This window comes from Salvelinus alpinus, chromosome 11, assembly GCF_045679555.1.
Source record: "Salvelinus alpinus chromosome 11, SLU_Salpinus.1, whole genome shotgun sequence".
NCBI lineage: Eukaryota > Metazoa > Chordata > Actinopteri > Salmoniformes > Salmonidae > Salvelinus > Salvelinus alpinus.
Genome location: NC_092096.1, coordinates 68,230,598 through 68,256,379, shown reverse-complemented (window position 1 = coordinate 68,256,379; position 25,782 = coordinate 68,230,598). Strand labels below are relative to the sequence as shown.

Below are 25,782 nucleotides of genomic sequence, written 5' to 3'. Positions count from 1 at the left end.
TGCTGAAAGACCTAGCCACGTTTCATCTTCAATGCCCTTGCTGATGGAAGGAGGTTTTCACTCAAAATCTCACGATACATGGCCCCATTCATTCTTTCCTTTACACGGATCAGTTGTCCTGGTCCCTTTGCAGAAAAACAGCCCCAAAGCATGATGTTTCCACCCCCATGCTTCACAGTAGGTATGGTGTTCTTTGGATGCAACTCAGCATTCTTTGTCCTCCAAACACGACGAGTTGAGTTTTTACCAAAAAGTTCTATTTTGGTTTCATCTGACCATATGCCATTCTCCCAATCTTCTTCTGGATCATCCAATTGCTCTCTAGCAAACTTCAGACGGGCCTGGACATGTACTGGCTTAAGCAGGGGGACACGTCTGGCACTGCAGGATTTGAGTCCCTGGCGGCGTAGTGTGTTACTGATGGTAGGCTTTGTTACTTTGGTCCCAGCTCTCTGCAGGTCATTCACTAGGTCCCCCCGTGTGGTTCTGGGATTTTTGCTCACCGTTCTTGTGATCATTTTGACCCCACGGGGTGAGATCTTGCGTGGAGCCCCAGATCGAGGGAGATTATCAGTGGTCTTGTATGTCTTCCATTTCCTAATAATTGCTCCCACAGTTGATTTCTTCAAACCAAGCTGCTTACCTATTGCAGATTCAGTCTTCCCAGCCTGGTGCAGGTCTACAATTTTGTTTCTGGTGTCCTTTGACAGCTCTTTGGTCTTGGCCATAGTGGAGTTTGGAGTGTGACTGTTTGAGGTTGTGGACAGGTGTCTTTTATACTGATAACAAGTTCAAACAGGTGCCATTAATACAGGTAACGAGTGGAGGACAGAGGAGCCTCTTAAAGAAGAAGTTACAGGTCTGTGAGAGCCAGAAATCTTGCTTGTTTGTAGGTGACCAAATACTTATTTTCCACCATAATTTGCAAATAAATTCATAAAACATCCTACAATGTGATTTTCTGGATTTTCTCCCCTCATTTTGTCTGTCATAGTTGAAGTGTACCTATGATGAAAATTACAGGCCTCTCTCATCTTTTTAAGTGGGGGAACTTGCACAATTGGTGGCTGACTAAATACTTTTTTGCCCCACTGTATATGAACTCAGCAAAAAAAGAAACGTCCTCTCACTGTCAACTGCGTTTATTTTCAGCAAACTTAACATGTGTAAATATTTGTATGGACATAACAAGATTCAACAACTGAGACATAAACTGAACAAGTTCCACACACATGTGACTAACAGAAATTGAATAATGTGTCCCTGAACAAGGGCGGGGTCAAAATCAAAAGTAACAGTCAGTATCTGGTGTGGCCACCAGCTGCATTAAGTACTGCAGTGCATCTCCTCCTCATGGACTGCACCAGATTTGCCAGTTCTTGCTGTGAGATGTTACCCCACCCTTCCACCAAGGCACCTGCAAGTTCCCAGACATTTCTGGCGGGGAATGGCCCTAGCCCTCAGCCTCCGATCCAACAGGTCCCAGACGTGCTCAATGGGATTGAGATCCGGGCTCTTCGCTGGCCATGGCAGAACACTGACATTCCTGTCTTGCAGGAAATCACGCACAGAACGAGCAGTATGGCTGGTGGCATTGTCATGCTGGAGGGTCATGTCAGGAAGAGCCTGCAGGAAGGGTACCACATGAGGGAGGAGGATGTCTTCCCTGTAACGCACAGCGTTGAGATTGCCTGCAATGACAACAAGCTCAGTCCGATGATGCTGTGACACACTGCCCCAGACCATGACGGACCCTCCACCTCCAAAATCTGTGACCTTAATTGCCTACCGTCTGTAAGCTGTTAGTGTCTTAACGACCGTTCCACAGGTGCATGTTCATTCATTGTTTATGGTTCATTGAACAAGCATGGGAAACAGTGTTTAAACCCTTTACAATGAAGATCTGTGAAGTTATTTGGATTTTTACGAATTATCTTTGAAAGACAGGGTCCTGAAAAAGGGACGTATCTTTTTTTGCTGAGTTTATATATACAGTTGAAGTTGGAAGTTTACATACACTTAGGTTGGATTCATTAAAACTCGCTTTTCAACCACTCCACAAATTTCTTGTTAACAAACTATAGTTTTGGGAAGTCGGTTAGGACATCTACTTTGTGCATAACACCGGTAATCTTTCCAACAATTGTTTACAGACAGATAATTTCACTTATAATTCACTCTATCACAATTCCAGTGGGTCAGAAGTTTACATACACTAAGTTGACTGTGCCTTTAAACAGCTTGGAAAATTCCAGAAAATGATGTCATGGCTTTAGAAGCTTCTGATAGGCTAAATGACATCACTTGAGTCAATTGGAGGTGTACCTGTGGATTTATTTCAAGGCCTACCTTCAAACTCAGTGCCTCTTTGCTTGACATCATGGGAAAATCAAAAGAAATCAGCCAAGACCTCAGAAAAAAATTGTAGACCTCCACAAGTCTGGTTCATCCTTGGGAGCAATTTCCAAACGCATGAAGGTACCACGTTCATCTGTACTAACAATAGTACGCAAGTATAAACATGGGACCACGCAGCCATCATACCGCTCAGGAAGGAGACGCGTTCTGTCTCCTAGAGATGAACGTACTTTGGTGTGAAAATTGCAAATCAAACCCAGAACAACACCAAAGGCCCTTGTGAAGATGCTGGAGGAAACAGGTACAAAAGTATCTATATCCACAGTAAAACAAGTCCCATATCGACATAACCTGAAAGGCCGCTCAGCAAGGAAGAAGCCACTTCTCCAAAACCGCCATAAAAAAGACAGACTACGGTTTGCAACTGCACATGGGGACAAATATTGTACTTTTTGGAGAAATGTCCTCTGGTCTGATGAAACAAAAATAGAACTGTTTGGCCATAATGCCCAACATTATGTTTGGAGGAAAAAGGGGGAAGCTAGCAAGCCAAAGAACACCATCCCAACCGTGACGCACGGGGGTTGCAGCATCATGTTTTGGGGGTGCTTTGCTGCAGCAGGGACTGGTGCACTTCACAAAAAAAGATGGCATCATGAGGAAGGAACATTATGTGGATATATTGAAGCAACATCTCAAGACATCAGTCAGGAAGTTAAAGCTTGGTCGCAAATGGGCCTTCCAAATGGACAGTGACCCCAAGCATACTTCCAAAGTTGTGGCAAAATGGCTTAAGGACAACAAAGTCAAGGTATTGGAGTGGCCACACAAAGCCCTGACCTCAATCCTATAGAACATTTGTGGGCAGAACTGAAAAAGCGTGTGCGAGCAAGGAGGCCTACAAACCTGACTCAGTTACACCAGCTCTGTCAGGAGGAATGGACCAAAATTCACCCAACTTATTGTGTGAAGCTTGTGGAAGGCTACCTGAAACATTTGACCCAAGTCAAACAATTTAAAGGCGATGCTACCAAATACTAATTGAGTGTATGTAAACTTCTGACCCACTGGGAATGTGATGAAATTAATTATTCTCTTTACTATTACTCTGACATTTCACATTCTTAAAATAAAGTGATGATCCTAACTGACCTAAGACAGGGAATTTTTATTAAATGATTAAATGTCAGGATTGTGAAAAACTGAGTTTAAATGTATTTGGCTAAGGTGTATGTAAACTTCCGACTTCAACTATACATGTGTGTGTAGATCTCAACCTTAAAAGACATGGAGGGAGAAGAAGAAGCACACGAGACAGTTTTGTAAAAAGGTGACTTTTTTATGTAAGAAAATAATACACACAGCAAGAGACATTCAAATCAAATTGCAATGATCAACAACATGCCTCAAAAGTCCTCTTTGGCACATAACACAAACCGTTACAAAAACTAAACGTAAACAGACAAGTACACGACAATAATTAGAAAATGCTAGCTAGCGCTATACACGGTGCATAAACGTATTGACAACACAAACAAACAAGGTTTTGGCAATGTGACCACCCCCAGCAATAGCACATCTCAGTCTGCATGGTTTTCCATCCGTGCAAAACCGTGTCGTCATCTTTGTCGTTGTCACGGTGCCGTTGGGGTGAGGTCATAAAAGTCACGATTTTCAAGTCAGGCGACAGGACCCTCCATGTTCACTCCAGTACCCCCCTACCCCCTCCTCCTCCTCCCCTCTCCAGCCCCTCCCCCTCCTCCTCCTCCCCTCTCCAGCCCCTCCCCCTCATCTTCCTTCCCTTTCCAGCCCCTCCCCCTCCTCTTCCTTCCCTATCCAGCCCCTCCCCCTCCTCTTCCTTCCCTATCCAGCCCCTCCCCCTCCTCTTCCTTCCCTCTCCAGCCCCTCCCCCCCTCCCCTCTCCAGCCCCTCCCCCTCATCTTCCTTCCCTCTCCAGCCCCTCCCCCTCCTCTTCCTTCCCTCTCTAGCCCCTCCCCCTCCTCTTCTTCCTTCTCCAGCCCCTCCCCCTCCTCCCCTCTCCAGCCCCTCCCCCTCATCTTCCTTCCCTTTCCAGCCCCTCCCCCTCCTCTTCCTTCCCTATCCAGCCCCTCCCCCTCCACTTCCTTCCCTCTCTAGCCCCTCCCCCTCCTCTTCCTTCCCTCTCCAGCCCCTCCCCCTACTCTTCCTTCCCTATCCAGCCCCTCCCCCTCCTCTTCCTTCCCTATCCAGCCCCTCCCCCTCATCTTCCTTCCCTCTCCAGCCCCTCCCCCTCCTCTTCCTTCCCTCTCCAGCCCCTCCCCCTCCTCTTCCTTCCCTATCCAGCCCCTCCCCCTCATCTTCCTTCCCTCTCTACCCCCTCCCCCCTCCTCTTCCTTCCCTCTCTAGCCCCTCCCCCTCCTCTTCCTTCACCCCTCCCCCCTCCTCTTCCTTCCTTCCAAACCCCCTCCTCTTCAAAACCCTCCCACTTCCCCCCTCTTCCTTCCCCCCTCCACCATCCCCCTCCTCTCCCCCCCTCATCATCCTTCACCCCCCCCTCACCCCTCCATCAGCCTCTGCCTTGCCCCCTAGCTATTACTGTTGGTCAACACCTGTCTTGTACCAGCCCTCCAACAAGATCGCTGTAGTGCAAATAGGCTGACTGCTGCTGCCCGATAGGCCCCTCTCGGCAAGGCAAGGCTCGGCTCCCAGGGTCATTTACGGAAAGGCGAGGAGACTGTGTTTGGTTTCGCTCCTGGGACCAGTCTGAGAGGAGGAAAGAGAAGCAAAGGAAGAAAAAGGGAGAAACAGTAGCTTTTAACACAGTGTAGACAGAGGCTTGTTTTAACACAGTGTAGACAGAGGCTTGTTTTAACACAGAGGCTTGTTTTAACACAGTGTAGACAGAGGCTTGTTGTAACACAGTGTAGACCAAGGCTTGTTTTAACACAGTGTAGACAGAGGCTTGTTTTAACACAGATGCTTGTTTTAACACAGTGTAGACAGAGGCTTGTTTTAACACAGATGCTTGTTTTAACACAGTGTAGACCGAGGCTTGTTTTAACACAGTGTAGACAGAGGCTTGTTTTAACACAGTGTAGACAGAGGCTTGTTTTAACACAGTGTAGACAGAGGCTTGTTTTAACACAGTGTAGACCGAGGCTTGTTTTAACACAGTGTAGACCGAGGCTTGTTTTAACACAGTGTAGACCGAGGCTTGTTTTAACACAGTGTAGACCGAGGCTTGTTTTAACACAGTGTAGACCGAGGCTTGTTTTAACACAGTGTAGACCAAGGCTTGTTTTAACACAGTGTAGACAGAGGCTTGTTTTAACACAGTGTAGACAGAGGCTTGTTTTAACACAGTGTAGACAGAGGCTTGTTTTAACACAGTGTAGACAGAGGCTTGTTTTAACACAGTGTAGACAGAGGCTTGTTTTAACACAGTGTAGACAGAGGCTTGTTTTAACACAGTGTAGATAGAGGCTTGTTTTAACACAGTGTTGACAGAGGCTTGTTTTAACACAGTGTAGACAGAGGCTTGTTTTAACACAGTGTAGACAGAGGCTTGTTTTAACACAGTGTAGACAGAGGCTTGTTTTAACACAGTGTAGACCGAGGCTTGTTTTAACACAGTGTTGACAGAGGCTTGTTTTAACACAGTGTAGACAGAGGCTTGTTTTAACACAGTGTTGACAGAGGCTTGTTTTAACACAGTGTTGACAGAGGCTTGTTTTAACACAGTGTAGACAGAGGCTTGTTTTAACACAGTGTAGACAGAGGCTTGTTTTAACACAGTGTAGACCGAGGCTTGTTTTAACACAGTGTTGACAGAGGCTTGTTTTAACACAGTGTAGACAGAGGCTTGTTTTAACACAGTGTAGACAGAGGCTTGTTTTAACACAGTGTAGACAGAGGCTTGTTTTAACACAGTGTAGACCGAGGCTTGTTTTAACACAGTGTAGACAGAGGCTTGTTTTAACACAGTGTAGACCGAGGCTTGTTTTACACAGTGTAGACAGAGGCTTTTTTTAACACAGTGTAGACAGAGGCTTGTTTTAACACAGTGTAGACAGAGGCTTGTTTTAACACAGTGTAGACCGAGGCTTGTTGTGTGGTGGCTATCCCCTAAAATAAAAGACCTTCTAGAGTTTCGAGTGAAACGAGGAAGGGGGTGATGTTGAGAGAGACGTTTGTTTTACATGCCCAGTCTTCAGACAGAACCCCTAGAACAACCCAGAAATCCTAACAGCCATCACCCTAGGGTTTTGTGAGCAGCTTTAAACATAGAAGATAAATAAGGTGACAAAGATGCTAGGCTAGGCAAAGAAATACAGTGCTGACCTCATCTTACCACGTGTCAGATTCCCAACATAACAGCAAAATAAAGTGAGAATTGATTCTTTTGACAAACCGGGTGATAGCCGACAGAGATCTGTGCTTGGCAATGTGAGTTGTGGCTTATGAACTTCTACTTCCTGTAGGTTCTTATCTCGGGCTCCTGATTGGCGCATTGCGGTCTAAGGCACTGCATCTCTAGTGTTATAGGCGTCACTACGGACCCTGGTTCGATTCCAGGCTGTATCACCACCGGCCGTGATTGGGAGTCCCGTAAGGCAGCACACAATTGGCTGTCTGGGTTTGGCCGGGGGTAGGCTGTCATTGTAAATATGAATTTGTTCTTCACTGACTTGTCTGGTTAAATAAAGGTTAAATAAAGGTTAAATAAAGGTTAAATAAAGGTTAAATAAATGAAATAAAGCACCAGGAGAGTGAGCGCACACACACACACACACACACACACACACACACACACACACACACACACACACACACACACACACACACACACACACACACACACACACACACACACACACACTGCCCTCCCCCCCTCGCTATGACAGCTTTGCTGCCTGAGTTGAAGACGGTGTAAAATGGAGAGATACAGGAATCAGGGGAGAAAATAGTGTTTCAACGATACAAGCTTGTTGTTCTTTTTATGGGAAATAATAAAATGGCCACTCAAGGGGGGGGGGGGGGATAGTTGTAGACTTGTTGGAAGAAGCAGGAACAACAATGTTAACAATGGTTCATTTATGAGTAACAACTTCTTGGGAGTGACTTTTTAACATTTTATCAGGGAGACCAATATCAAGTCTATTTGATGCCGAGGCAGGAAAATTGGAAAACTATTTGAAGCTAAAAACAAAGTGTATTTATTATAATCTATGGCAGTGCTCACAGTGAAGTATCGCTATTAGCCATAAAGCCAGCAGTCTCTCTAATGGGTTATAAATGAGAATAACACAGTTTGAAATGTGAGTCACAGTGATGCATGAAATAAGCTAATTTCCATATATATGTAGCTCAGGGACTCTTGAAAGACGGGGACATCACCCCCCGAAAAAAAAATCACCAATAATTTTCTTCATATTAACACAATTTAAAATACATATTTTGATAGTCCAATATTTTAGCCATCATACCGTGTAAAGGAAAAACCTCCTAATTATAAATTTAAAAAATGTTTTACATAAAATGCAACTAATTGGATTTATGTTTGACTCTGTTCTGTTTGACACCATAAAAGGCATTTTGTTTTTATTGTCAAACAAGTATTTAAAGGCCTTTGATTGTTTCATTCTTACATTAGACAATTCAAATATGTAAATGCTTCAGGGCTAATTTCATTAAAATGTTGGCACATTTTTCTAGATTCAGAACATAAAATAATATTTATAAAACAAACAAGTCTAGAACAGCAAATAGTTTAAATAGTTTAATAGTTTAATAGTTTAATGTTACAGAACAGTGATTAAAAGATGTTATCAGAATATTGACAACAATGATAGATCTGAAGTATGGTTAACCATCAGTGATGGAGTTGACAACAGATGCTTTAAAACGCAAATGTTTTTGCTTCTAAAAATCAAAGTTAAACGCAAAACATTTGTAAAATATGAAAAAACGATTCATTTGAAAATCCCCCCAAAAAACACAACCATTCCATCAGATTGTTCAGCGCAAAAAATCTGACAAAGTTGATGTTTTATGGAGTTGATAAATTGCAATAACAAAAAAAATCTACTTTAAGTACAATACTAAGTAGAAATTTAGCCACAGTTGCTTTATGAACCTGAGACCTAATTTGGTTAGTGGCTATTTATATCTTTATTTGGTCGAATTAGTGATGGCTACCTATGCAGGGAAAAATGGTGGAGAAAAAAAAAGTTGTGTCTTTTGCTATGGTGGTTAGCTAATAGAAATACATATTTTGTCTTCCCTGTAAAACATTTAAAAAATCGGAAATGATGGCTGGATTCACAAGATCTGTATCTTTCATTTGGTGTCTTGGACTTGTGATTTCATGAACATTTGATTATATGATATCCCTGTGGCTTTAGGCTAGGCTATGCTAGTCAGCTCTGTTGATGGGGGGGATCCCGGATCCGGGTTTGGTAGGCGTTAGAGGTTAAAAGTAACATATTTGAACCATATTTTATGTGAATCTATCAGGGAGATAGAGTTGACAGGCTATGGTTGTGACCATGGTGATTTCAATATTGTTTGTTTAAATCTATCAAACGGACTTCCGGACCCATGCATTGTCTTGTTGTACTACATGTAATGAAGACATGAACAAGGGGTCCTTATGGTATAGTTGACCCTACTCATTCCTGATTCATTTTAGACAAAATCTGATGGATTTGACGAAAACTCACAGTTTTAAGAGAAATATTAAAGTCAGAGAAGGCTTTTGCAAGAAAAGTACATTATATATTTTATCAGTTAATATTTATTTTTGCCAGCTTTTACAGTTTTAAACACTTTTTGGGGAGATTTTGACAACAGCACAGAGCCGACATGGATATTGAAAATATTTTGAAAATTACAAAAACAAATCTTTCCCTTATAACATTTCCCTAAATGTAATTTTTAAGCTCAAATAATAAAACAAAATCCTTTTTTTTTCAACTATAAAAATCAAGTTTCCCTGCTAGACAAGGATGGTCACAGCTTTCTAGAATCCCTGAGCTAATAATATCATCTTTGCTTTTGCAGTATGTCACATATTGCCTTCCTGCCTGCCTTCTTTCCTGCCTGCCTTCCTGCCTTCCTTTCTTCCTTCCTTCCTTCGTATGTGTGGACCCACCTGAGTGCTTTGAGAGGAGGGATGACGGACAGCTTGCCCACTGGTTTGGGGCCGACGGCAGGGGGCATCATCACCAGCAGCCCATTGGAGGGTTTGGGAGGAATCACCCTCGCTGGGCTCACCGGTAACACCACCCCTCTGGCGGGGCTGAGGGGCAGGGGCCTCTGAGGTGGAGAGGGGGAGTGTCTGGGCTGTAGCTCTGACACCAACTGAGAGAGAGAGAGAGAGAGAGAGAGAGAGAGAGAGAGAGAGAGAGAGAGAGAGAGAGAGAGAGAGAGAGAGAGAGGAGAGAGAGAGAGAGAGAGAGAGAGAGAGAGAGAGAGAGAGAGAGAGAGAGAGAGAGAGAGAGAGAGAGAGAGAGAGAGAGAGAGAGAGAGAGAGAGAGAGAGAGAGAGAGAGAGAGAGAGAGAGAGAGAGAGAGAGAGAGAGAGAGACTCGTAGAGAGGGGGAGAGAGAGCGAGAGGGAGAAAGAGAGAGAGAGGAGATTCGTAGAGAGAGGGGGAGAGATAGTGAGAGGGGGAGAGAAGGGGGAGAGATAGAGAATGAGAGAGAAAAGAGACTCGTAGAGAGAGGGGGGAGATAGAGAGGAAGAAAGAGAGAAGAGACTCGTAGAGAGAGGGGGAGAGATAGAGAGAGGGGGAGAGATAGAGAGAAGGGGGAGATAGAGAGGGAGAAAGAGTGGGAGAAAAAAAGAGAGAGAAACAGTGAAATAGAAAAAGTGAGAGAACAAGAGAGAAATGTAAAGGAGAATAGAGAAACAGGCAAAAAGAGAGAGAGACCGTAGAACATGATCAAAGCACGAACACATCACTTCACTGTGTCACACACTCCTAATAATATGAGAATAGACCCTCCACTACTGTGGACAGTATTCACCCAGTCTTATTAAACATCTCAAGCTGTTTTTAATCCGGTGGTTGGCAGACTTTGTCTGAATTCATGGTGTGTTATTTCATTACAGTGTACCTCTACAACCGCAGAGAAATTCATTTCGTGCAAAAACACAGAGCAATATTAAATTCAAGGCCAATGTGATTTTCCAAGGCTTTTTTTTTTTTACAGTTAATAGGCAGAGATGGGAAAATGTTTTAGGAAATCGATGGAAAACAATAAGAAGATTAAAACAAAAAACATTGCTATTTCATCTAGTTCCTTGGTGCAACAAAATCCTCTCAGTAAAAAGTTTTCATTTTCTCAATGAACTAATAAAATTATAGTAAAAGTAGACAAACTTACCAGTGGCACTCGTGTTGGGTTGGATACCAGTGGTGATCGTGTTGGGTTGGATACCAGTGGTGATCGTGTTGGGTTGGATACCAGTGGTGATCGTGTTGGGTTGGATACCAGTGGTGATCGTGTTGGGTTGGATACCAGTGGTGATCGTGTTGGGTTGGATACCAGTGGTGATCGTGTTGGGTTGGATACCAGTGGTGATCGTGTTGGGTTGGATACCAGTGGTGATCGTGTTGGGTTGGATACCAGTGGTGATCGTGTTGGGTTGGATACCAGTGGTGATCGTGTTGGGTTGAGGGGAAGCGGTTTCTTGGGTGGCGTGAGTTTTTGAGGGGGCGCGGGGGATTTCGGCGGGGCCCCGGGTTGAGGTGGGTAGACCACCTTGAAGCGCAGTGGCGTGTTGTGCGGCGAGGGGGCGGGCCTTAGGGGACGCACGATGTTGACAGGCTGAGTGCCGTTAGGGGTGGGGCCTGGCCGGAGAGGCAGCACCTCTTTGCTGGTGTGAGGGAGCTGTAGAGAACATTTTGGGATTGTGTCATTCAAGTTTTATGTGAAGTATATGTTGAAAAACATTTATAAATTGGAAGTAGAAAGTGACAGTTGCTACTACAGAACATTGACAAGCAGAGCTACAGTTGTAAATATGGTCATATAACTCAAGGCCAGCTTGCCCTTAGTTCAATGTCTTCAGTTCTTCACAGAAACACAGAGAGAAACATTTCCAGCATACCGAAGAGAGACCGAAGTCACCTCAGATTTAACTCTCCTCTCCTTTGACACTCACCCCCTTGTGACTGTTTCCTTTGTTCGCTGGCCCCACCACCTTCAGATGAAACGCCGGGTTGAGGTGTCCATTCTTACCCTTCGCCATGGAGCCTTCAAGTCTGAGGGAATAACGAGGATGGAGGCGACAGGGGTGTTAGAGGCCATCAACTAGACAGATTTATTCTGAAGACTGTGCTGGCTTTTCAGTCCTACGTTCTATTGATTTGATAGTCCCCAGTTGTGGAGGACTGGGCTGGCAAACATTACGCTGTGTTTGTGTGTCTGTGTCTGTGTGTGTGTGTGTCTGTGTCTGTGTGTGTGTGTGTGTGTGTGTGTGTGTGTGTGTGTGTGTGTGTGTGTGTGTGTGTGTGTGTGTGTGTGTGTGTGTGTGTGTGCCCAAGATGTCACAGTTTGTGTCCCCATCAAGTATTCTCAAGGAGTTTGATGCAAGGAGGAGCAGGTCGAGGAGCAGGTCGATGAGAGGGTCGAAGAGGAGGTAGAGGAGGAGTTAGAGGAGCAGGTAGAGGAGGAGGAGGTGGAGGAGCAGGTAGAGGAGGAGGAGTAGGTCGAGGAGGTGGTAGAGGAGGAGGTGAATGAGGAGGAGGAGGAGGAGCAGGTCGAGGAGCAGGTCGATGAGAGGGTCGAGGAGGAGGTAGAGGAGGAGTTAGAGGAGGAGGTAGAGGAGGAGGTAGAGGAGGAGGTAGATGAGCAGGTAGAGGAGGAGCAGGCCGAGGAGGAGGAGCAGGTCGAGGAGGAGGAGGAGGAGGAGCAGGTCGAGGAGGTGGTAGTGGAGGAGGTAGAGGAGGAGGTGGAGCAGGAGGAGGAGGAGGAGCAGGTCGAGGAGCAGGTCGATGAGGAGGTAGAGGAGGAGTTAGAGGAGCAGGTAGAGGAAGAGGAGGTAGAGGAGGAGGAGGAGCAGGTCGAGGAGGAGGAGGAGGAGGATTAGGTCGAGGAGGTGGTAGAGGAGGAGGTGGAGGAGGAGGAGGAGCAGGTCGAGGAACAGGTCGATGAGAGGGTCGAGGAGGAGGTAGAGGAGCAGGTAGAGGAGGATGAGGTAGAGGAGGAGGTAGATGAGCAGGTAGAGAAGGAGGAGGTAGAGGAGGAGGAGGAGCAGGTCGAGGAGGAGGAGGAGGAGGAGCAGGTCAAGGAGGTGGTAGAGGAGGAGGAGGAGCAGGTCGAGGAGCAGGTCGAGGAGGAAGTCGAGGAGCAGGTAGAATGTTTTAACTTAACATCTGGCAAGAAACTTCTAAAGAACCTCATAGGTTCAATCAGTATGCTTTTGGCTAATCCCACAACAGCTGTTAGAAAAGTGTTCTCCCCAATCAACCACACACAGTAACCTGATATTGATACGCAAACTATTGGCTCCGAAACTAAAAAAGTTTTTAAAATACTACTGCAGCTGGTCTCCACTAAAGAGCCTTTTAATTACCTAACAAGAAGGGTAATTTTCTGTAGGGTTAAATATGCCTTCAGAAGACTCCTTTGTACCTCCTCTCTTTCATATAATCAAATCCCCTTTCCAGTCCAATACCAATGATGGACCTATTTCTCTGTCCATTCCGAAGGTCAACAGAGCTTTTATTTCCAGGGGCACCACGGCAGACTGCCTCCCTCTCCTGTAAACTACACTGTCCGACAGGCCTGTTTTCAGAGGCACTAACTCACTCAGCGTTCTGATGCCCGGTCTCTGTGTGTATCAGTATATTGGTCTTCTACTGGAAGAGAGGGGAAAGTATTATATTTTATGAGGGTGCATTACATTTGTTTGCCCCTGTAAAGGTGTTGTGATGGTGCAGAAAGTTAAGAGTGGGCAGAGTGCAGTCAGAGGATGACGTGTGTACAGTAGTAGTAAGACAGCTACAAACCCATCCAGCATGCTGGTGTTATCCCTCTAGCTACAAACCCATCCAGCATCCTGGTGTTATCAGTCTAGCTACAAACCCATCCAGCATCCTGGTGTTATCAGTCTAGCTACAAACCCATCCAGCATCCTGGTGTTATCCCTCTAGCTACAAACCCATCCAGCATCCTGGTGTTATCAGTCTAGCTACAAACCCATCCAGCATCCTGGTGTTATCTCTCTAGCTACAAACCCATCCAGCATCCTGGTGTTATCAGTCTAGCTACAAACCCATCCAGCATCCTGGTGTTATCAGTCTAGCTACAAACCCATCCAGCATCCTGGTGTTATCCCTCTAGCTACAAACCCATCCAGCATTCCTGGTGTTATCAGTCTAGCTACAAACCCATCCAGCATCCTGGTGTTATCAGTCTAGCTACAAACCCATCCAGCATCCTGGTGTTATCCCTCTAGCTACAAACCCATCCAGCATCCTGGTGTTATCCCTCTAGCTATAAACCCATCCAGCATCCTGGTGTTATCCCTCTAGCTACAAACCCATCCAGCATCCTGGTGTTATCCCTCTAGCTACAAACCCATCCAGCATCCTGGTGTTATCAGTCTAGCTACAAACCCATCCAGCATCCTGGTGTTATCAGTCTAGCTACAAACCCATCCAGCATCCTGGTGTTATCCCTCTAGCTATAAACCCATCCAGCATCCTGGTGTTATCAGTCTAGCTACAAACCCATCCAGCATCCTGGTGTTATCAGTCTAGCTACAAACCCATCCAGCATCCTGGTGTTATCAGTCTAGCTACAAACCCATCCAGCATCCTGGTGTTATCTCTCTAGCTACAAACCCATCCAGCATCCTGGTGTTATCAGTCTAGCTACAAACCCATCCAGCATCCTGGTGTTATCAGTCTAGCTACAAACCCATCCAGCATCCTGGTGTTATCAGTCTAGCTACAAACCCATCCAGCATCCTGGTGTTATCCCTCTAGCTACAAACCCATCCAGCATCCTGGTGTTAGCCTTCTAGCTACAAACCCATCCAGCATCCTGGTGTTATCCCTCTAGCTACAAACCCATCCAGCATCCTGGTGTTATCCCTCTAGCTACAAACCCATCCAGCATCCTGGTGTTATCTCTCTAGCTACAAACCCATCCAGCATCCTGGTGTTATCCCTCTAGCTACAAACCCATCCAGCATCCTGGTGTTATCCGTCTAGCTACAAACCCATCCAGCATCCTGGTGTTATCTCTCTAGCTACAAACCCATCCAGCATCCTGGTGTTATCCCTCTAGCTACAAACCCATCCAGCATCCTGGTGTTATCCCTCTAGCTACAAACCCATCCAGCATCCTGGTGTTATCAGTCTAGCTACAAACCCATCCAGCATCCTGGTGTTATCCCTATAGCTACAAACCCATCCAGCATCCTGGTGTTATCCCTCTAGCTACAAACCCATCCAGCATCCTGGTGTTATCTCTCTAGCTACAAACCCATCCAGCATCCTGGTGTTATCAGTCTAGCTACAAACCATCCAGCATCCTGGTGTTATCAGTCTAGCTACAAACCCATCCAGCATCCTGGTGTTATCAGTCTAGCTACAAACCCATCCAGCATCCTGGTGTTATCCCTCTAGCTACAAACCCATCCAGCATCCTGGTGTTATCCCTCTAGCTACAAACCCATCCAGCATCCTGGTGTTATCTCTCTAGCTACAAACCCATCCAGCATCCTGGTGTTATCAGTCTAGCTATAAACCCATCCAGTATCCTGGTGTTATCAGTCTAGCTACAAACCCATCCAGCATCCTGGTGTTATCAGTCTAGCTACAAACCCATCCAGCATCCTGGTGTTATCTCTCTAGCTACAAACTCATCCAGCATCCTGGTGTTATCTCTCTAGCTACAAACTCATCCAGCATCCTGGTGTTATCAGTCTAGCTACAAACCCATCCAGCATCCTGGTGTTATCAGTCTAGCTACAAACCCATCCAGCATCCTGGTGTTATCTCTCTAGCTACAAACCCATCCAGCATCCTGGTGTTATCCCTCTAGCTACAAACCCATCCAGCATCCTGGTGTTATCCCTCTAGCTACAAACCCATCCAGCATCCTGGTGTTATCAGTCTAGCTATAAACCCATCCAGCATCCTGGTGTTATCAGTCTAGCTACAAACCCATCCAGCATCCTGGTGTTATCTCTCTAGCTACAAACCCATCCAGCATCCTGGTGTTATCAGTCTAGCTACAAACCCATCCATCATCCTGGTGTTATCTCTCTAGCTACAAACTCATCCAGCATCCTGGTGTTATCTCTCTAGCTACAAACCCATCCAGCATCCTGGTGTAATCAGTCTAGCTACAAACCCATCCAGCATCCTGGTGTTATCAGTCTAGCTACAAACTCATCCAGCATCCTGGTGTTATCCCTCTAGCTACAAACCCATCCAGCATCCTGGTGTTATCAGTCTAGCTACAAACCCATCCAGCATCCTGGTGTTATCAGTCTAGCTACAAACCCATCCAGCATCCTGGTGTTATCCCTCTAGCTACAAACCCATCCAGCATCCTGGTGTTATCCCTCTAGCTACAAACCCATCCAGCATCCTGGTGTTATCAGTCTAGCTACAAACCCATCCAGCATCCTGGTGTTATCCCTCTAGCTACAAACCCATCCAGCATCCTGGTGTTATCAGTCTCTGAGTTATTAGATGATTCTAGAGTTCAATCCATTGTTTGAACAAAACCTATTGTATAGAGTGCCATTTTCTTTGTGAAGCATCTATGTAAGCCTAATGAAGGGCTTATGAAGGGTTTATGAAGGGTTTATGAAGACTTCATTAAGTCTTATAGAGGCACCTGTTAGCCTTGTTGTTCTTGTCTCTCTGGGAGAGCCACTTGTGGTAGCAGGAGCTCTTGATCTTATAGCAGTAGAAGGTGATGAGGATCCCAGGTAGGAGAACCAGGAAGACAAACAGAAGACCTAACACCAAGCCCAGCTGACCTGGAGTACACAGAGAGAGGGAAAATAACATTACCCACTTTTAGAGAAACCTTTATAGAAGCATCTGCTAAGTGACCAAATGACCTCTATGAAATTGATTTGGAACTGATGGAAGAATGTTTAAACTGGGCCAGAAACACCAAAGCTACGCTAATATTACATTCAGATGGTGTGTGAAGATTGATAGGGGGCGTCGTGAATCCCAGGAAGGAGCATGTGTGTGTTTGTGTGTGAAGGTCAACTCACTGTGGTACTGGACAGGCCCACTGTCCACACTGCCTCCCAGACCAAGCTTCTCACAGAAGGGAGGTGCCCACCCTCGGTTACAGTGACAGTTGCTATTGCTGTTGCACACCTGTGGAGAACACACGCACGCACGCACGCACGCACGCACGCACGCACGCACGCACGCACGCACGCACGCACGCACGCACGCACGCACACACACACACACACACACACACACACACACACACACACACACACACACACACACACACACACACACACACACACACACACACAGAAGTGAAAAGTGAATTTAGCTACGTTTTTTGTTTACTACATGAGGTGTTTGAATCTGACAGACTTTCCTTCACTGTGAAGTCATACTGAGATTCTGTGTGATTCTGCTGTCTGGTGGTAAACACTTCAACCAACTGTTTCATTTTGAATGTTGAAGTGAACTGACTGAATGGCTGTGAATGTTGAACTGACTGAATGGCTGTGCATGTTGAACTGACTGAATGGCTGTGAATGTTAAACTGAATGACTTTTGAATATTGAAATAACTGTACAATTTGAACGTTGAAACAAACTCTATGACTTTGAACACTGAACCAAACTCGATGACATTGGGTGTTGAATGAACTTTGAATGAAAGGGTTATAGTTCTTTGTGCCAAGTTAAGCAAATCAAAGATCTTGGCGTTGCAAATCGACTCTTTCTGAACAATTACATTTTCCACTTGATTACTATCGCCGGACATTCTGCATCATACAGTATTTCCTGCTGCTAAATGATGTAGAAAAATACTTTCCATGCTTTAATTACACCAATACAATTATCATATCACTGATTAGAAACATGCTTGTTGACTCGTGAATGCATCATTAAAATACATGTTAGCCATCATGAAGTCCAGCCTGTATTCTCTCTCCAGCCAAATAGTGTCTTGGTCTCCAAGTGTTTTTACAAAAAAAAGTTCCCTCTTGTGACCCTCTGAAGTTGTTTTGTGAATTATTTTTCATGCTTCTCAAACCCAAAGAAGAAACCAAGAGCCAAGATGATAAATGCAGAGAAGCTGCAGAGCCAAGATGATAAATGCAAAGAAGCTGCAGAGCCAAGATGATAAATGCAGAGAAGCTGCAGAGCCAAGATGATAAATGCAGAGAAGCTGCAGAGCCAAGATGATAAATGCAGAGAAGCTGCAGAGCCAAGATGATAAATGCAGAGAAGCTGCAGAGCCAAGATGATAAATGCAGAGAAGCTGCAGAGCCAAGATGATAAATGCAGAGAAGCTGCAGAGCCAAGATGATACTGTAGATGCAGTGAAGCTGCTTCTTCATTTGTACCCTAGCAAAGATACAGACGCTAGTCGTTTTTTTATTTTTTATTTTTTTACATCCGCGCTGCTCTCTTTTAAGCCCGGGGATCAATAGGAACCAAATTATAATGCAAATGAAAAAGTCACAAAAGAGAAGAAAGAGTGGGGAAAACTATGCTTTAAATAATCCCTCCTCAGAGCCATTTCCATTCACTGGCCTTTCAGAGTGAGGGAGTAAGCAAAACAGGACAAATGAAGACTTTTAAACAGGGCAGAGAGAAGGAGAGAGAGAGAATGAATGATAGAACAAGAGAAGGAGATTAAAGAATGAGAGCATGTTTTGTTTGTCTCTAGGGCTCAGGAAGCTGTTGGTTGAGGAGATTTCAAAACATTATAGAATGCAAGCTCCTCGCTAATGGAAGCCCTCTTGCTTACTGCGAGTCAACAGTTTTCCGCTTCTAAGATGGCCGACCTGGCGGGCCTGTTTTAAGATAAGAAACGTTGGGGTGTTAAATTACTGCTGTCTGTGTCTCTGGCGACCAAAAGCGGCAAGCCACTAAACAGCTGACAGTGATATGTGTGAGTCATGACAATGAAAACAAAGTTAGGCCTAGATTCCTATAGGGACAGGTGGTTAAAGTTGTACACAATGCAAACACAATGTTTATTGTCTCATAAACAAAGATGTGATCTGCCATCTCTCCCCGTGGCTACGCAGTACTTAACTAACAAATAGTTTATGGCTTCAGGTGTTGTATCGCTACCATCCATTTCTCCTGTTTTACAAGAGCTACTGTGACAGCCATCTGCCTTCGCCCCAAGGACAATGTACGACAAAAAGATTACAGGGATGGGTAAAAGTGTGCGTGTGTGTGTGTGTGTGTGTGTGTGTGTGTGTGTGTGTGTGTGTGTGTGTGTGTGAGTGTAAGGCCTAGTGCTTACCCCATGGCCATGGCAGCGAGCGATGCAGCTCTCCAGCTCGGTGAAAGAGGCGTTTTGGCACCGGCGGTCCCTGCACACCTGCAGTAACACAAAGATGTTTAGATTTCATACACACACGGAGGAACACTGCTGTAGAAGGTGTGTGAGGCAGTGTGGAAACAGGGTAATGCTGCAGTGTTTTGGCTCTGGATGGTAACTCAGTGGGTGCATGCCTGTCTACAAATTTAATATATGTACACATTTAACATTATTACGGTATACAGTATGAATCACAATTGAGTAAAGCTTACAGGTTTTGGATGAGATAGTGACATTTATTACATCACTAGTAGACACCCAATCCATACTAACATAAGCAATACTAATATAATCATTACTAATATAATCAATACTAATATAATCAATACTAATATAATAATACAAGCTGAATGAATAACACAGAACACGTTTACAGTACATTCTATGATAAATATTACAGTACAGTCTGTTAAAGGTTACAATACAGTCTATGTCAAAGTTTACAGTACAGTCTATAATAAATATTACAGTACAGTCTATGATAAAGTTTACAGTACAGTCTATGATAAAGTTGACAGTACAGTCTATGATAATGCTTACAGTCTATGGTACAGATACATGTAGATTAATATTAGACTGCAACCATGACTTGCCTTCCCCTCTCCACACTTGGTGCCGGTCATGACGAGGCCTGGGTCAGGGAGGTCCCCCTGTCCATCCTGGGTGGTATAGACGTATGTCCCCCTGCACTTCACCTCCATGCCGTCTGTACGGATGGTGGTGTCTATGGACACTGCGTTGCTGCCCTTCGGCTTCTTGGCCGCGCTGTGGCACTGGATCTTCCCGCACTTGGCATCGCTGGGGATCGACGCACAGTGCACATGATTGAATAACGGACACACACGAGAGACAGACACATAGACACAGACAGATGGACGGCGGATGGAAGGACAGACAGACAGACACACAACAATGCATCCACGGGAAACAAAGACAGGAAGAAGATTACTGTACGATTAATGGCTTGTGGATGTAAATGACTTTAAGCCTCGTAGTTTATCTAAACGTCTTAATTGGAAGAGGGCGTATCCTAAGATCTCCTTGACTGACGACTGTAACGTCTCCACGTTGCTTATGGGGATTCTCTCTAATTCAGATGGGCGGTGGCGTATCATGTGGACACACGGCTGACTTTGGATGCCTTAATCTGAGGCCTAATTTGCATACAGTTGAAGTCAGAAGTTTACATACACTTAGGTTGGAGTCAGTAAAACTCGTTTTTCAACCACTCCACAAATTTCTTGTTAACAAACGATAGTTTTGGGAAGTCGGTTAGGACATCTATTTTTTTTTCATAACACCGGTAATTTTTCCAACAATTGTTTACAAACCAATTATTTCACTTATAATTCACTGTATCACTATTCCAGTGGGTCAGATGTTTACATACACTAAGTTGACTGTGCCTTTAAAGGCTTGGAAAATTCCAGAAAATTATGTCATGGCTTTAGAAGCTTCTGAAAGGCTAATTTACATCATTTGAGTCAATTGGAGGTGTACCTGTGGATGTATTTCAAGGTCTATCTTCAAACTCAGTGTCTCTTTGCTTGACATCATGGGAAAATCAAAAGAAATCAGCCAAGACTTCAGAAAAAAAGTTATAGACCTCCACAAGTCTGAGTCATCCTTGGGAGCAATTTCCAAACGCCTGAAGGTACCACGTTCATTTGTACAAACAATAGTACGCAAGTATAAACACCATGGGACCAGGTAGCTGTCATACCACTCAGGAAGGAGACACGTTCTGTCTCCTAGAGATGAAAGTACTTTGGTGTGAAAAGTGCAAATCAATCCCAGAACAACAGCAAAGGACCTTGTGAAGATGCTGGAGGAAGCAGGTACAAAAGTATCTACATCCACAGTAAAACAAGTCCTATATTGACATAACCTGAAAGGCCGCTCAGCAAGGAAGAAGTCACTGCTCCAAAACCGCCATAAAAAAGACAGACTACGGTTTGCAACTGCACATGGGGACAAAGATCGTACTTTTTGGAGAAATGTCCTCTGGTCTCATGAAACAAAAATAGAACTGTTTTGCCATAATGACCATCGTTATGTTTGGAGGAAAAAGCGGGACGCTTGCAAGCCGAAGAACACCTTCCCAACCGTGAAGCACGGGGGTGGCAGCATCATGTTGTGGGGGTGCTTTGCTGCAGGAGGGTCTGGTGCACTTCACAAAATAGATGGCATCATGAGGAAGGAACATTATGTGGCTATATTGAAGCAACATCTCAAGACATCAGTCAGGAAGTTAAAGCTTGGTCGCAAATGGGTCTTCCAAATGGACAATGACCCCAAGCATACTTCCAAAGTTGTGGCAAAACGGCCTAAGGACAACAAAGTCAAGGTATTGGAGTGACCATAACAAAGCCCTGACCTCAACTTTAGAAAATTTGGGGGCAGAACTGAAAAAGCATGTGCGAGCAAGGAGGCCTACAAACCTGACTCAGTTACAACAGCTCTGTCAGGAGGAATGGGCCAAAATTCACCCAACTTATTGTGGGAAGCTTGTGGAAGGCTACCCGAAATGTGTGACCCAAGTTACACAATTTAAAGGCAATGCTATCAAATACTAATTGAGTGTATGTAAACGTCTGACCCACTGGGAATGTGATGAAAGAAATAAAAGCTGAAATAAATCAATCTTTACAATTATTCGAACATTTAACATTCTTAAAAATAAAGTGGTGATCCTAACTGACCTAACACAGAGAATTTTTACTCTGATTAAATGTCAGGAATTGTGGAAAAACTGAGTTTAAATGTATTTGGCTAAGGTATATGTAAACTTCGGACTTCATCTGTAGCGAAAATGCTAATTTGGATCCCTTCATTAGCTGTGATGCGACACCATGGAAACGGTCTCTGAGACGCACTGCTGCGATTTACAGTTCGCAAGAGGGGCGTGGCTTGTGTGCGTTAATGTACATGGATAAACTATCAATTTCAAGACGATGGCGGCGCTCGCCTTTTTTAAAGGACTGGTGGGCAGCTAGGAAAAACACTGGATGTCAGACTGTGAAGCAGTGTGTTATTGGTTAAGGCCAGGAGTTGTTCATGTGATTTGACAAGGAAAAACTCTGGGTCCTTATAAGTTATATAGCAGATCATGGATGGCCCTGGATGGCTGAAGTGGGTGCAGGGTTTTGTTCCAGACACCAACACGAACACACCTGATTTAACTCCAGGATCAGGTGTGGCCCACAGAATTATGGTTTGACCACCCCCCGGTCCATGCTATAATATCTCAAAACTATAACTATGAACAGGCAATGTAGTTAGATAGTTATATTGTAGTTGAATTGGAACCACAATGCCGTGTGATGAAGGTTTCATAAGAGGACATTGTTCCCACTCACCTTTTTAAGCACTTCATGTAGTTTCCCTGTCCGTCCTTCCCACAGTTTCCAAACGCGTTCCCTGCTGCGTTGACGTCTTGAAAGCAGGCGTCGTGCGCTGGCCGGGCACCTGGGTCATAAAAATCCATAATGTCAATAAAAGTTACTATAGCAACCACTCACTCGGGAGAAAAGCCATTACGCCCCATACAGTGGTGCTTACATTCACTTTCAAGGAGCAACAGTTTGAGCTACTTGAGCCACCATGATGTATATTCCTACACAAAAGACAATGTTTGCACCTCTAAGAATGACAGACAGCTTCTTTTTTTTTAAGATAAAATAAATTAAAAAATCCTTTTGATTTTGTTATGTACAAAAAATAATATTCTGAAAAAAGAGAACTTTTTCAAACCGCATCATTATCACATCTTATATTTGTTACTGAAATTATATTATATTATATTATATCTATATTAAAAACTTGACTACTGACAATGCACACTGTTTTGGGAATCCCTATTAACAGTGGACTAATGAACAAAATACTAAAATAAGTTTTAGGTAAATAATCCTTTTATAAAGCTTTGAACTGCGATGGCTGACTAATGCTGTAATACATGTTACCCAACGTTCTATGCTAATGTAGTTTAAAGGTGTAGATCGTCATGGTGATCTGTGTTCTGTACGTGAGGAGGAAAGCCGATACATCACTACCCATGATGCAGATGGAGAGAGAAAGGTTGAGGTCCTTATCATATATTATGTTAATACTGTTTAAAAAGGTGGCTATCTTAATGACTAGCTGGAGTTTCTAAATGCTAAAAGGTTTTGCCGGTGGAGATGTGACTGGCTTATAGTGAGGTAACTGTGGTATGTGACAAAAGCTTTCCAGATACCCTCTAGGTCTGTGGTTCTCTCTAGGTCTGTGGTACTCTCTAGGTCTGTGGTTCTCTCTAGGTCTGTGGTACTCTCTAGGTCTGTGGTACTCTCTAGGTCTGTGGTACTCTCTAGGTCTGTGGTTCTCTCTAGGTCTGTGGTACTCTAGGTCTGTGGTACTCTCTAGGTCTGTGGTACTCTCTAGGTCTGTGGTACTCTCTAGGTCTGTGGTACTCTCTAAGGTCTGTGGTACTCTAGGTCTGTGGTACTCTAGGTCTGTGGTAGTCTAGGTCTGTGGTACTCTCTAGGTCTGTGGTACTCTCTAAGGTCTGTGGTACTCTCTAGGTCTGTGGTACTCTCTAGGTCTGTGGTACTCTAGGTCTGTGGTACTCTCTAGGTCTGTGGTTCTCTCTAGGTCTGTGGTACTCTCTAAGGTCTGTGGTACTCTCTAGGTCTGTGGTACTCTCTAGGTCTGTGGTACTCTCTAGGTCTGTGGTACTCTCTAGGTCTGTGGTACTCTCTAGGTCCGTGGTACTCTCTAAGGTCCGTGGTACTCTCTAGGTCTGTGGTACTCTCTAGGTCTGTGGTACTCTCTAGGTCTGTGGTACTCTAGGTCTGTGGTACTCTCTAGGTCTGTGGTACTCTCTAGGTCTGTGGTACTCTCTAGGTCTGTGGTACTCTAGGTCTGTGGTACTCTCTAGGTCTGTGGTACTCTAGGTCTGTAGTACTCTCTAGGTCTGTGGTACTCTCTAGGTCTGTGGTACTCTCTAGGTCTGTGGTACTCTAGGTCTGTGGTACTCTCTAGGTCTGTGGTACTCTAGGTCTGTGGTACTCTCTAGGTCTGTGGTACTCTCTAGGTCTGTGGTACTCTAGGTCTGTGGTACTCTAGGTCTGTGGTACTCTCTAGGTCTGTGGTACTCTCTAGGTCTGTGGTACTCTCTAGGTCTGTGGTACTCTCTAGGTCTGTGGTACTCTCTAGGTCTGTGGTACTCTCTAAGGTCTGTGGTACTCTAGGTCTGTGGTACTCTCTAGGTCTGTGGTACTCTAGGTCTGTGGTACTCTAGGTCTGTGGTACTCTCTAGGTCTGTGGTACTCTCTAGGTCTGTGGTACTCTCTAGGTCTGTGGTACTCTCTAGGTCTGTGGTACTCTCTAGGTCTGTGGTACTCTAGGTCTGTGGTACTCTAGGTCTGTGGTACTCTAGGTCTGTGGTACTCTAGGTCTGTGGTACTCTCTAGGTCTGTGGTACTCTCTAGGTCTGTGGTACTCTCTAGGTCTGTGGTACTCTCTAGGTCTGTGGTTCTCTCTAGGTCTGTGGTACTCTCTAAGGTCTGTGGTACTCTAGGTCTGTGGTACTCTAGGTCTGTGGTACTCTAGGTCTGTGGTACTCTCTAGGTCTGTGGTACTCTCTAGGTCTGTGGTACTCTCTAGGTCTGTGGTACTCTCTAAGGTCTGTGGTACTCTCTAGGTCTGTGGTACTCTCTAAGGTCTGTGGTACTCTCTAGGTCTGTGGTACTCTCTAGGTCTGTGGTACTCTAGGTCTGTGGTACTCTAGGTCTGTGGTACTCTAGGTCTGTGGTACTCTCTAGGTCTGTGGTACTCTCTAGGTCTGTGGTACTCTCTAGGTCTGTGGTACTCTCTAGGTCTGTGGTACTCTAGGTCTGTGGTACTCTCTAGGTCTGTGGTACTCTAGGTCTGTGGTACTCTCTAGGTCTGTGGTACTCTCTAGGTCTGTGGTACTCTCTAGGTCTGTGGTACTCTCTAGGTCTGTGGTACTCTAGGTCTGTGGTACTCTCTAGGTCTGTGGTACTCTCTAGGTCTGTGGTACTCTCTAGGTCTGTGGTACTCTAGGTCTGTGGTACTCTCTAGGTCTGTGGTACTCTCTAGGTCTGTGGTACTCTCTAGGTCTGTGGTACTCTCTAGGTCTGTGGTACTCTCTAGGTCTGTGGTACTCTAGGTCTGTGGTACTCTAGGTCTGTGGTACTCTCTAGGTCTGTGGTACTCTCTAGGTCTGTGGTACTCTCTAGGTCTGTGGTACTCTAGGTCTGTGGTACTCTAGGTCTGTGGTACTCTCTAAGGTCTGTGGTACTCTCTAGGTCTGTGGTACTCTCTAGGTCTGTGGTACTCTCTAGGTCTGTGGTACTCTCTAGGTCCGTGGTACTCTCTAAGGTCTGTGGTACTCTCTAGGTCTGTGGTACTCTCTAGGTCTGTGGTACTCTCTAGGTCTGTGGTACTTTAGGTCTGTGGTACTCTCTAGGGTCTGTGGTACTCTCTAGGTCTGTGGTACTCTCTAGGTCTGTGGTACTCTAGGTCTGTGGTACTCTCTAGGTCTGTGGTACTCTAGGTCTGTGGTACTCTCTAGGTCTGTGGTACTCTCTAGGTCTGTGGTACTCTCTAGGTCTGTGGTACTCTCTAGGTCTGTGGTACTCTAGGTCTGTGGTACTCTCTAGGTCTGTGGTACTCTAGGTCTGTGGTACTCTCTAGGTCTGTGGTACTCTCTAGGTCTGTGGTACTCTCTAGGTCTGTGGTACTCTCTAGGTCTGTGGTACTCTAGGTCTGTGGTACTCTAGGTCTGTGGTACTCTCTAGGTCTGTGGTACTCTCTAGGTCTGTGGTACTCTCTAGGTCTGTGGTACTCTAGGTCTGTGGTACT

At 45.0% G+C, this 25,782-nt stretch overlaps 1 protein-coding gene across 2 annotated transcripts in view; it reads right to left on the bottom strand.

Moving 5' to 3' along the window:
* Positions 1 to 4,891: 4,891 nt before the first annotated feature.
* Positions 4,892 to 25,782, bottom strand: part of adam19a (ADAM metallopeptidase domain 19a) — a 216,165-nt gene continuing 195,274 nt past the window's right edge. For both annotated transcript variants that reach the window (XM_071334073.1, XM_071334074.1), the window contains 9 exons: positions 22,275 to 22,383; positions 19,509 to 19,713; positions 18,838 to 18,915; positions 16,596 to 16,704; positions 16,205 to 16,349; positions 11,508 to 11,607; positions 10,727 to 11,233; positions 9,491 to 9,699; positions 4,892 to 5,100 (listed from right to left, as the gene is read on the bottom strand). In XM_071334073.1, coding sequence (XP_071190174.1) covers positions 5,049 to 5,100; positions 9,491 to 9,699; positions 10,727 to 11,233; positions 11,508 to 11,607; positions 16,205 to 16,349; positions 16,596 to 16,704; positions 18,838 to 18,915; positions 19,509 to 19,713; positions 22,275 to 22,383 — 1,514 coding nt within the window. In that variant the 3' untranslated portion in view covers positions 4,892 to 5,048. The remainder of the gene's footprint in view (positions 5,101 to 9,490; positions 9,700 to 10,726; positions 11,234 to 11,507; positions 11,608 to 16,204; positions 16,350 to 16,595; positions 16,705 to 18,837; positions 18,916 to 19,508; positions 19,714 to 22,274; positions 22,384 to 25,782) is intronic.